At 44.9% G+C, this 12,162-nt stretch overlaps 2 protein-coding genes across 12 annotated transcripts in view; one reads left to right on the top strand and one right to left on the bottom strand.

The window, feature by feature from the left end:
* The window catches only part of SH3BGR (SH3 domain binding glutamate rich protein), a 70,238-nt gene extending 63,678 nt beyond the window's left edge, over window positions 1-6,560 (bottom strand). The window contains exon 1 of one of the 2 annotated variants that reach the window (XM_034948239.3): window positions 6,437-6,560. In XM_034948239.3, the coding sequence (XP_034804130.1) occupies window positions 6,437-6,541 (105 nt within the window). In that variant the 5' untranslated portion in view covers window positions 6,542-6,560. Of the gene's footprint in view, window positions 1-5,295; window positions 5,420-6,436 lie in introns of those variants that run through there. The other variant, XM_057300954.2, reaches the window with a different exon arrangement.
* LCA5L (lebercilin LCA5 like) overlaps window positions 5,394-12,162 on the top strand; it is a 47,865-nt gene continuing 41,096 nt past the window's right edge. For 2 of the 10 annotated variants that reach the window (XM_055105285.2, XM_055105283.2), the window contains exon 1: window positions 5,438-5,738. The gene's annotated coding sequence lies outside the window, so the exon portion shown is untranslated. Of the gene's footprint in view, window positions 5,739-6,442; window positions 6,545-6,986; window positions 7,054-12,162 lie in introns of those variants that run through there. The other 8 variants (XM_055105286.2, XM_055105288.2, XM_055105284.2 and 5 more) reach the window with 8 other exon arrangements.

The raw sequence follows: 12,162 nt of genomic DNA, 5'->3' as shown, positions 1-12,162 counted from the left end.
CGAATTGTGTTAAAAGTTAGAGAGGGTCCGGGGCGGTGTCTCACACCTGTAATCCCAACACCTTGGGAGGTCAAGGCAGGAGGATTGTGTGAGCCCAGAAGTTCAAGACCAGTCTGGGTAACATACTGAGGTACGACTTTACCAACAACAATAACACAAAAAAAAAACAGCCAGGCATGTTGGCAGGCGCCTGTATCTGTATTTCCAGCGACTTGGAAGGCTGAGGTGGAAGGATCCCTTGAGCCCTTTAGCCAGGAGTTTGAGGCTGCAGTGAGCTATGATCGCACCCACGGCACTCCAGCCTGGGTGACAGAACAAGACCTTATCTCTAAAACAAAACCAAATCAAACAAACAAACAAATTAAATTAAAGGAATACAAAATCTAGCAAAGAAGCCCAAATGCCAGCTACGTAAATTCTTCTGATAGATTTCAAAATCAAGATCAAGGGCATTAGGGACAAAGGGCTAGTTTTTCAAGAAGCACTTGGGGGATATTTAGCTTAGATAACTGAGTCTCTTACTGTCTCTCTCTCTGTCTGTTCTCCGGCTCCCTTTTTAAAATCCCCTGCTGCTCATCATGGATTGGGTGGCACCGACGTTCTGAAGCAGAGAGGAATCTCCCAGGCTTCTGTACTCCCTCTTCACCTGAGTCCCAGAGCCCCAGAGGCATGTTTCCCACCCCCTCAGGTAGGTGCCTGCAACGAGAAAAGACATCCCAGTCCCCGGAATATCCCAGTTCCTGGAATATCGCTTAAATGCCTCTACATCACAATGAATGATTGAGGTGACTACCAACATTTAACTTTTGGCTTCAACATGCAAAGTTAGCTGCTCCAAAAATAAGGTCCTTGATGAAGATGACTAATGGTTCCCCAAATTTAAGTCAGTAGAATTATAAATTTTATTTTAAAGCACATCAAGGATTACAGATCAGTTTTTCTTTTCTGCATTTTCAAAATTTCTACGGTACGTATTATTTTTTCATACAATTATATATTTTCACACCTTAAAGTCTGCCACATAAGCATGCCATATTTCTCCAAATATTCTTGAAGAAAGTGGGGGCATATTTTCTAATGACTTTGTAAGTTAGTAGCATAAACTATAGCTGGATTCTCATGTGCTCTAGAGAATACGCATCTCTTGATTATATCAGGTGAAAACTGCCCTCAATAATGACACCTCCTCCATCTGCAAACCCTGGGGAGAAATTAATTTCCTACTCAAATAACAGCTAACAATTTGTAGGTGTTGTCCATGTGCCAGATCTGCTCTAGGTGCTTTGCATAAGCCACTCCCTTAACCTGTATAAGAACCCTAAAACTGTGTTCCATTATTATGCCCACTCACCATGAGGACACAGAACTAGAGATGATGGGAATAGGAAATGGCATATCCAAGACTTAAGCCTCCCCCATTCCTCTCTACACCACATGAGAAGCTCCTGAGATGCTACCCTCAAATTCCTAGTGCCCCCTTTTCACTATGAATTTTTTTAAGTTTACTCTTTTCGAAATGACCATAAAAATGTACAAATTAAAAATCTGAAAACTCCAGGTGAAAGATTCCTTCTAATGTATTATTACACTAATGACACAAACGAGCTTCAACATAATTAACAGGAATAGCGAACATTCCAAATGCATCTTAAAATAAAGCTCAATGAACCCCTGACTTACAAAATCCACTTCAGAAAGAAGGTGTATAATTTAGTGAAGATGCAAGCAGCCAACAATTCAACATCTCCTGCTTGCTGTTTACGTCTGTTCACAAAGACCAGGAGATCCACGGAGGAAGGAAAGGAGATTTTATTTTTAGGGGGAGATACAACCTGCAGATTGGGGAATGCAGCTTACAGAAAAAACCAAAAATGCACATGCTGCAGAAGGGAGGAAGGAGCTGGTATCTGTGTCTTACAGAGTCAGCCTTACATACATACTGAGCAAGGTTGCAGAGGATCTACTAATATTTATGAGGAAATTCAGGCATGTGTGCAGTGGGTAAACATATATGTATCATACATTCCATGTTCACCTTGGGGTGGAGTTCTAGCATTAAAATGGGATGGAATTTGGCTCTTTATATCAACAGGTGAACTATAGGGCACAAAGACATTTTATGTGCAATTTCTATAAGCTGGCCAAAATTGGCTGGAGGTCTGCAGCTGTTTATCAATGAAGAATGTTTATAAGACCAGTCCTTTGTCCAACTGGAGTTGTAGTAGGTCTGCAAGGCGTTTGGGGGTGGGGGCGCATACTGAGGGAGGGAATGTTTCCATTGGCTGGCATCAGGCAGTCTATCGGGGTCAGTTGGAAATTTTCCAGCTGAAGTTGTGTTGGCTATGCTTTTTCGAAGCTGGTTTCTGCTTACTTAATAGCAGTTAATAATGCAAAAATACGTAACTAACCCCTCATCCTTCTGGCTGTGACATTCTGGAGGTTTTGTTTTGTTTTGTTTTGTTTTGTTGTTTGTTTTTTGTTTGTTTCTGTCACCAGGCTGGAGTGCAGTGGCTTGATCTCAGCTCATTGCTACCTCCACCTCCCAGATTCATCTCCTGCCTCAGCCTCCCCAGTAGGACATTCTGTTTTTGGTGCATCTCATTTTAGGAAACAGGAGTTCATTTTGTCCGTCTGTTGGAGTATATTTTAACAAGTCAAATAACATCACTTTTTGATTTGATTAATTTTGATTTAAAGACATGAGGTACTGGGCTACAAACTTCATAGAGACCCCCAGATGATCTCATGATAAATGATACCAGATGATGTTTTGATTTACATAACTTTACAGATAACTTAAAATGACAAATAAAGACACGTCTTTATTATGTAGAATGATGGAAATGATTACCATAATAACTGTAGTGGGTTGAATATTGTTCACCAAAATTCATGTTCAGCCAAACCTCAGCATGTAACCTTATTTGGAAATAGAGTCTTTACAGATGTAATCAGCTGGGGGGGTCTTGTGATTAAATCATCCTGGATTTAGGGTGGGCCCTAAGTCCAATGACTGGTTGTCCTTATAAGAAGACAAGACAGGGAGACACAGAGAAGAACACCCTGTGAAGATGGAAGCAGAAATTGGAGTGGTGCTGCCACAAGCCAAGGAATAGCAGGAGTCCCCATAAGCTGGAAGACTCAAAAAATTCTCCCTAAGAGCCTTCAGAGGAAACATGGACTTTCAGACAACTTGGTTTCATACTTCTGACCTCCAGAAATGTGAGAAGATAAAGTTCTATTGTTCTAAGCCCCTAAGCTCGTGGTAGTCTGTTATGGCATCCCTAGGAACCTAAGAACCTAATATAGAGAAATAAAGGCTATGCTTTTTATGTGGCATGATGGAGATGGCCCCAGAATAGTGAAAGGCCATGGCTCTTCTCCTTCCATTGTGTACACAGAAAAGAACACCCCTTCAAAAGCAAAAGCAAAGGCCGGGCACGGTGGCTTATGCCTGAAATCCCAACATTTTGGGAGGCCGAGGCGGGCAGATCACTTGAGGTCAGGAGTTCAAGGCCAGCCTAGCCAACATCGCAAAACCCCATCTCTACTAAAAATACAAAAAGAATTAGCCGGGTGTTGTGACTCACACCTGTAATCCCAGCTACTCAGGAGGCTGATGCAGGAGAATCACCTGAACCCAGGAAGCGGAGGTTGTGGTGAGCTGGGATGGCGCCACTGCACTCCAGCCTGAGCGATAGAGTGATACGTCTCAAAAAAAAAAAAAAAAAAAAAGCAAAAGCAAAAGCAAAGAAAGATTCAAGGGCAGATTTGCAGTGACTTATCATGTCTACAGACTGGGAAAAGCTGGTAGAAAAGAGGAGGAAACCATTCTAAGGAAACTCTACCTTTCAATTCCTCCAGTCCTGAGCTCCAGGGTTGGATGTTCCCGCAACGGCAAAACTCCGCTCTCGTTACTGTCATGGGGCCACCACCAGCCACCAAGCATCAGCCCATCTTTCCGTAATGTCAAGTCTAGAGTGACATTTGTCTAATGTTTGCCTACCTGGAGATGTTGCCCCGCCCACCACCACCAGCAAAAACAACCGGCACCCATCTTATACGGATAATTCCCTACCTAAGGAGTTCTAGAAATGCATGGCCCACCAAAACTCACGGTGGGTCATGCATTTCTAGAGGAAGAAATGGTGATATGGAGAGAAAGCTTGTCCTAACCCACTTCTACCAAAGTAGGATTAAAGTCAATTTGAAAAAAAACACCCGTTTCTCCTTTTATATAAAAACCAAATGCAGAAACTATAAAGAGAAATGTAATAAGCTTGACTCTAAACAAATACCAAAATACACTGTAAACAAAATTAAAGGTAACTGACAAACTGAGGAAATATTTGCAACGTATATCACAAGCCAAGTTTTCAAGCATCAAAAGTCCTTACAAAACCCATTTTTACAAAGATGAATGTCAAGTTTTAAAATGGACAAAAGACAGGAAAATGCAAATCACACAATAAGGACAAATGGCACTCAAGATATGGGAAAAAGTCTATTCTTCCTACTAACAAGGAAGTGAATACAATTAAAGATGCCAATTTTTGACAATAAAATGGGCAAAAAAATTTTAAGAAAAAAGAGAATTTCCAATGCGGGCCAAGTATTGGGACACTTACTGGAAGGCAGTTTCCCTCTACCTTTAGAAAGCCTCAAAGTGAGCATATGCTTTGGCCCTGCAACCTCACTTGTAGGAATTTATCCTAAGGAAACAGTCAGGGGTGACCTCAAAGATTCATCTGCAAGGATATTCAACATGGCTTTGACGCAGGAAAAAAAGTAAATAAATAAAAGGAAACAATGTAAGTCTTCCTAAATTATGCCAAATTCCTATGCTGTCATTAAAAAACACCTGTAACTCCATCATCTAGGTGATTTTGACTTTTGCTTTGGACTTGCCTGTACATTTCTATATTCTCTATGCCAAACATGCATTGTTTTGTCATCAGATTTTGTTTTACAAAAAAAAAAAAAAATCGTCTTTATGACAAGGGGTTAATAGGGGAACTGTGCTTCCCAGGACCTGACCAGGCGTCTACACCCGCTGCCTAGCAGCCTACCGGCAGGCGTCTACACCCACCTACTGACTCAAGTTACCTAAGACTGACAGAGCCTTAAGAGGTCGGGAGAGCGCCAGAGCGCGTGACAGGTTCCCTCGTCTCGGTGCGGCCACGCGGGAAGGGAGGGTCCCGGGCGCCGAACAGGGACGGCAGGAGGATCGTTTACAGACGTCTACACAAGAAACTCACTTCCCGTCACCGAAGACAAACGCGAGGCCACACTGACCTCCAGGCCCAAGACGCCCCTCCCCGCCGCGGCTCCTGCTGCCCGAGTGCGCATGCGCGCGCCCAGCCCCCGCAGGCCGGCGCTTCCCAGGAGGCCCCGCGCGCGGGTTTCCATGGTGACGCGCCGGCGCTGCGGGGTTGGCGCAGTCGCGGGAACAGCGCGGAGCAGGTAACGGCCCCGCTGCTGCCGTCGTCCCCCTCAGCCGGTTACCCTGTTACAGCCCCAGCTCTGGGCCCTTCCGGACCCTCCTGCTACGCTCTTTCTGGGCTTCCAGTATCGCCGGTCACTCAGTCCTCGCCCCTGCCTGCCTCGCTGGCGCCCCGCCGTTTCCTCCTCGCGGCACAGTCTGCCAAGGAACAGCTACCCCGGCTCGGCAGTGACCGGGCGCCCCGGCGACACACGTACTCTCAGGCCCGCTGGGCAGGGGGACGGCCTGGGCCGAGGTGACCTAGCGCTCCCGGGGCCGCGCCTGGGTCTGGCGAGGGGGCGGAGGCCGATCTCACCGCCGCCCCACCGAGGGAACTTTGGGGTTTTTCTATCTGAATTTTCTATCTGACCTCCGATTTTGCCTCTGCTTACTTGCTGTTTTGCTTTGGATTCGTTTTTCTTTCTAACCTTAGCGCTGGCATCTCCCTATCTCGTAGGAATCTAAATCTTTTGAAATGTCTTCTCTGTGTTTGTCCCCCACTCACCCAGCCTCGGGACTCTTTATCCACACCCTCCCCTCAGCGCGTTAACGCTTCGTTGCCACACTTAAGCCAACGGTTAACTTTTTTCAGAGACCAGTTTTTTTCCACGGCTGAATGTGAGCTTGAGCCTTTTTTCTGTCTACCCTCAATCCCTAGATGAACTCATCCAGTCGCCTGTACTCAGAGCCTATCTGAATTCCAGTGAGCCCCAAGTGTGCATTCCCAGCCCTCGCCCCTCCCCTGAACACCAGATCCCTGCATTTAGCTGCCTGCCACATCCCTACTTGGATGTCTACGGCATCTCAAACACAGCTCGTCCAAGATAGCGCTCAATAATTCCCCAAGCCAAGCCTGTCCTCCCACAATCTTAATCCACCATAGTTGCTGGAAATTCCATCCTCCAGTTGCCCGAGTCTTGCATCCTGCTTGAGTCCTGTTTTTCTCTTCCTCACCTTCAGTCTGTCAGCACTGCCTTCAAAATGCACCCAGAATAGACTCACAATTCTACCATTTCTCTCAACCGCCACTGTCACCACCTTGGTCCAGGCCCCCATCATCTGGTGCGTGGATTATTTTACTTGCTTCCTAATTGGTTTCCCTGAGTCTGCCCCTCCCCCACTTGAGCATGACAGTCTTAATGGTATTTCCCCGTTCTCTGTTATTTCGTATGAATAAGTTTTTTAAAGGATTATATAAATTACAATTTCCTTATATAAATTACAACTTCCATAGGTAAAAGTGCAGTATTTTCAGTATGTATTTTGCAAATTGCAACTTTTAAACCGGGTCAACAAGGCCGTATAAGCATCCTGCTAACAAGCTAAAAATGTAAAGACACCCCTTAGCTTTGTTAGGTATAAATATGACAGTGCCCCTGGAACAGAACTATGGCAAGAGCTTTACAAGGGACTGTCCTGAAGAACAAAAGAACCCAGAGCCTTCTTCCCAGCGCAAAGACAGGAATCATGTAGGAGTTTAAGCTCCTCCTTTTTTATTTTTTAGAGAAGCACCAAAAGAGGCAAACTGAGATGCAGACAAATGATCATCTGTATGCTGATCATTTTGAATAGTAAGTACCTGGGTGCTGATACCGCGATCAATGTGACAGGTCCCTGCCCTCAAGGAGCTAAGGCCCCTAGCCAATCTCTCTTTTTTTGTTGTTGTTTTTTTTTTTTTTTTTTTGAGACAGAGCCTTACTCTGTCGGCCAGGCTGGAGTGCAGTGGCAAGATCTCGCCTCACTGCAACCTCCATCTCTGGGCTCAAGCAATTCTCCTGCCTCGGCCTGAGTAGCTGGGATTACAGGTGTGCGCCACCATGCCCAGTTAATTTTTGTATTTTTAGTAGAGATGGGGTTTCACCATGTTGGCCAGGCTGGTCTCAAACTCCTGACCTCAGGTAATCTGCCTGCCTCGGCCTTCCAAAGTGCTGGGATTAAAGGCGTGAGCCACTGCGCCCGGCCCTACCCTTGCCACTCTCTTAAACTCCTAGCCCCATCTTTTCTCTTTTGCCATCAGGTAAAACCCCAATTAACCAAAGTAACAGAGTAGGATTGCCACGGTTAGCTGAGGGTCTGTAGGAGATTGCATTTCATAAATGACCATTTTCCTCAGATTTGATCTCCCACCATGCCCTTGTGCTGTCACTTCATAGAGAAGCTTGAAGCTGTCACATGGGAATCCCCTCATTCTTCAGCTCCCAAAACTGCAAGCCTTACTTATATCTGTTCCTACCTTCCTTCCTCCTCCTAACCAAGGCCACTCCCTCTCCGTGCTTTGGATCCCATCGCTTTCCACTCGCCAAAAACTCTACCCTGTCAGGTATACATTCCCTCTCCTGTATGATCACCTGTTCCATCTCAGCTGGCTCTTTGCCATGGTTTTGAAGCATGTTCAAGTCTCCCATCACAAAAGAGAAAAAAAGAATCTTCTTTGACCCCACGTTCCCCTTCAGTTTCCAGTTATTGTCCAATCCCTTATCCCTTTCGACAGGCAAACTTTAAAGAACTGCCATATTCAATGCCTCTATTATTTGTCTCTCACTCCTCAGCCAGTCTGGCTTCCCTCTTCATCTCTGCTAAAACAAAAACCAGGAATGAGACTTTTTCAGGCTTCATTTTGCTCAATCTCTCAGCGGCATCCGAAACTGCTGCCCCCATTTCACTCTACAAACACTGTCTTCCCTTGGCTTCTGTGACCACCCCTGACTCTTCTGCTTTTCCTGCTGCCATTCTGGCTCACCCTCCTCTCCCAGGCTCCTTAATATTGGAGATTCTCAAAGCTCGGCATCTGTTCCCATTTTATTCTCCATTGCGCCCCTTCATCTAGCACAAGGCACAGATTCACACGCACAGCTTTTAAGTTCCAGCCCTGTGCTCTTGACTCCCACCTTTCTCCAACTTGACCTTCTCTCAGCTAGACTCGTACGTTCAGCTAGCTGCGTGACAGTGTTTCTTAATACCACTCAGTCTCCTCCAATTCAACATGCACAAAACCAAACAACCCCACTTCCCAACCCCAGCTGGAAGCTCTTCCATTGTACCTAGGATTCCTCCTTGACCCTTATCACACCCCAACACCCAGTGAATCCTTAAGCCCAGGTGAGGTTGGCTCCTGGGCATCTTTCACATCTCTTCATTGTCGTGGACACCCAAGTGCAAACCACCACCTTCATTCAGCCTGCCGCAGTCCTGTACCAGCTGGTCTCCCCACATCCCCTCTGGCTTTTCTCGATTCTTCACCCTGCAGCCAGAGTAACCTTCAGAAGGCAGAGCTGATTATGCCACCCCTCCCCGCCTCCCTCTTTTGCCTACAGCCAGCTTCCCATTGCCCTCGGATTAATGATCCACATCATAAACACGCCTTCCGAAGGCCCTGCAGCTGTTCACCCCCGCCTGCGTCTCAAGACTCATCTGAAACCGCTGGCCCTTCTCACTGGGCTTCAGCCACATGGGCCTCCTCCACCCACCAGGCCTTGGCATTCTTTCCTCTCTGTCTGCATTGTTTTTCCCTCCTCCCTCTCATCCTCTCTTGCCTAGTTAGTTCCCACTGACCCTTCCTATCTCAACTCAGACAGTACTTCTACAGGGATAACTTCCCTGATCGCTGTCAGGATCAGGTTTCTTTATCTTCACAGAGTTGTATCTCCGTCCTTGAAGACACTCAGGACAGTCACTATTATGATTAGTTCATTACTGACATAAGGCCCACAAAAATAGAAACATTTGCTGTTTGTGTTCATCATTGTATCTCCACACCCCACATAGTGCCTGGCACATAGTAAGCACTCAAATGGGTGCTGAAAGAATGAATGAAATGAACATTCTAATGTGTAAGAGATACTAAGCGCCGTGTGTTTTAGTACAATTCTATTAAAATAGAATGAAAATCTAGTAAAAATAATCAAGCAAACACTGAAAATTAAAAAGAATGTTGTGTCAGGGTAGCTAAAAACGGGTACTTGTGTAAAGATTTGTAGCCCTTTACTCAGTGCAGTACATTGCATTTGCCACCACTTGGTGGAAGTAGAGAGGCACGGGTTCTTATCCTGAAGGTGACTAGGGTGTCAGTCGGGTAGTGAACTCAAACATTTGTTCTAAAATATATAAAGTTGTTAAATTACCAAAACCTACATAGCATAGCTAGTCTGTAACCATCCAAACTTTGAACATGGCACATTTTCATGTTATCAAATAAACTTGAAATTGCTTATATATATAGGTATATTTCATTTATGGATTTTAGTGCTAGACTGGACCTTAGATGTCACTGAGAAATCAGCTAATTTCTTGCCTTAGACATTTGAGGCCTAATAGCTAGTTGTATTGGCAGAACTGGGAACATACCTTTTTTCTTCCACAGTATACTGCCTCTCAATCAGTGTTTTGTTCGTTTGGTTTTTTTGGTTTTGAAACAGGGTCCCACTCCGTCCCTCAGGCTGGCATGTAGTTGTGCGATCACAGCTCACTGCATCACTGCGGCCTTGACTTCCTGGGCTCAGCCTCCTGAGTGGCTGGGACTGACACACCCGGCTAATTTTTTTTTTAGTAACAGGGTCTCACCATGTTGCCCAGGCTGCTCTCAAACTCCCGGGCCCAAGTGATCTGCCCACCTCAGCCTCCCAAAGTGCTGGGATTACAGGTGTGAGCCACCACGCCAGGCCAATCAGTGTTAAGAATCATAACCTCCCTTTGTCAATGTTTAGAGTGACTCGCAAAATTTCTGAAGCAAAAAACTGGGACACATAAAAGTAGATAAAGTGTTTGAAATAATGTTCTTGAAAACCGTAAGATATTGATTATCTTAGCTATATAATACCACATTTATAAGCTTAGAGAAGAGCTTTTCTGTTCATTTAACATTTTTGTCAAAGAGTTTAGAGTTTAAGCCTTTCATTCAATAGGAACACCCTGAACTTGGGTCTGGCTGATGTTTTTTTCTAACCAGACAGGCTGTGCTTGTGGCAGAAAGACCACAGAGGTGGTGCTGTGATCTTCTCAAGTGCCCATGGACACTAGTGAATGTCACCTGTCCCACCCTGGTGACATGAACCTTGATTACCTGTTCAAGCACAAATCTGCCAGGTTTCTCCACAGCCACCTGTTTTCCCTTTGCATTTGATTAGTGCTTTGGGAAGAGATACTCTGACGTGGTAAATCCCATTTTGTTTTGTTTGTTTTTTTTTTTGAGACAGGGTCTCACTCTTGTCCGGGCTGGAGTGCAGTGTTGGCATGATCAAATTCACTGCAGCCTCAGCCTCCCAAGTAGCTGGGACCATAGGTGTGCACCACCACACCCAGCTAATTTGTTTTGTTTTGTTTTTTATAGAGATGGCATCTCCCTATGTTGCTCAGGCTGATGTATCCTTATTGGTATTGATGTTCAAATTGCCCTATCTTTGACTAGTGGGAGCTTCTTAAAGCTGGCTCCTGTGCCCTTTTGATACACACCAGCCTTTCTTCTCTTTGCCTGCCTCAGGCTTAGGATCATCCATTTCTCCAAGGAACCCCAATTCATTATAGCAGAGAATGGTATTTAGTGGAGAATGGTACACAGTGTACTCATTGTTTCTGGGGTGTCGTTGATTCTAGGCCCTCTCAGCAGAGTTAGGGGAAAAATACACGCACACATATACATACATATGCATATACACATACACATACATTTATAGATATATATGCACATAGATCTGTAACTGTATATACCTCCTTGTGTGTGTATGTGTGTGTATTTGAACCTAGCATTTCTCATTCTAATCCAACATTTCAGGGTTCTTTCCAGCCTTCCCTCTTTCAGACAGGAAGAAATTTGACCCCATGATTCTAAATATATTTACTTATGTCCTCAGTTAATTTGTTAGCTCTAATTAATTTCCTAACTTTGCCAGCTACCTGACGCCTCTTTGTCACTCCTCCCCCTTACAACTACTTCACTCTGCTTTCTCAGCCTTCAGCCATGCTTCTGCCACTGCCTCTGCAGGAAAGCCACCTGCTTTAAAAAAAAATCTTCATGGAGTGCTTATGAGAGGGTCGGCTGTTTTCTCCAGCTCATTTTTCCAAAGCAAACAATCCCACCAGCTATCTCGGGTTGGTCATCTTGTTCCTAGATATAGTCCAAGGCAAGGTAAAGCAAGCTGGTTTCTGGAACAATTAAGATATTTCCCCAAAACGTTTGAACTCACCATCTTCTCTGACTTCTTGAAATTTATAACAGTGCAATTTATTTGCATTTAATAGCCTGCTTTTAGTCTCATTTTAATTTGTGATGTTTTTCAAGGTACCTGTATTAGTTCTGTATTGCTGCTATAACAAATTACCACAAACTCAGTGGCTTCAAACAAATTTATTTTCTTACAGCCCTGGAGGTCAGAAGTCTGAAATGAGTCTTAAGGGGCTAAAGTTAGGATGTCAGCAGGACTGATTCCTTCTAGAGGATCCAAGGGAGGATCATTCCCTTCCCTTTTCTAACTTCTAGAAAAGCCTGTATTCTGTGGCATGTGACCCCTTCTTCCATCTTGAAAGCCAGCAGCGTCGTGTCTTCTCCCTCTGACTCTGCTTCTGTGATCACAGAGCCTTCTCACTCTGACCCCTCCTGTGTCCTTCTTAGACAGGCCCATGTGATTACATTAGGTCCACATGGATAATCTGGGATAACTCAGGATAATCTTCCCACCTCAAGACCT

The sequence above is a fragment of the Pan paniscus genome, chromosome 22 (assembly GCF_029289425.2).
Source record: "Pan paniscus chromosome 22, NHGRI_mPanPan1-v2.0_pri, whole genome shotgun sequence".
NCBI classification, from domain to species: Eukaryota; Metazoa; Chordata; class Mammalia; order Primates; family Hominidae; genus Pan; species Pan paniscus.
Note: the sequence above shows the minus strand (reverse complement) of the source record. Positions and strands in the feature narration are given on the sequence as shown.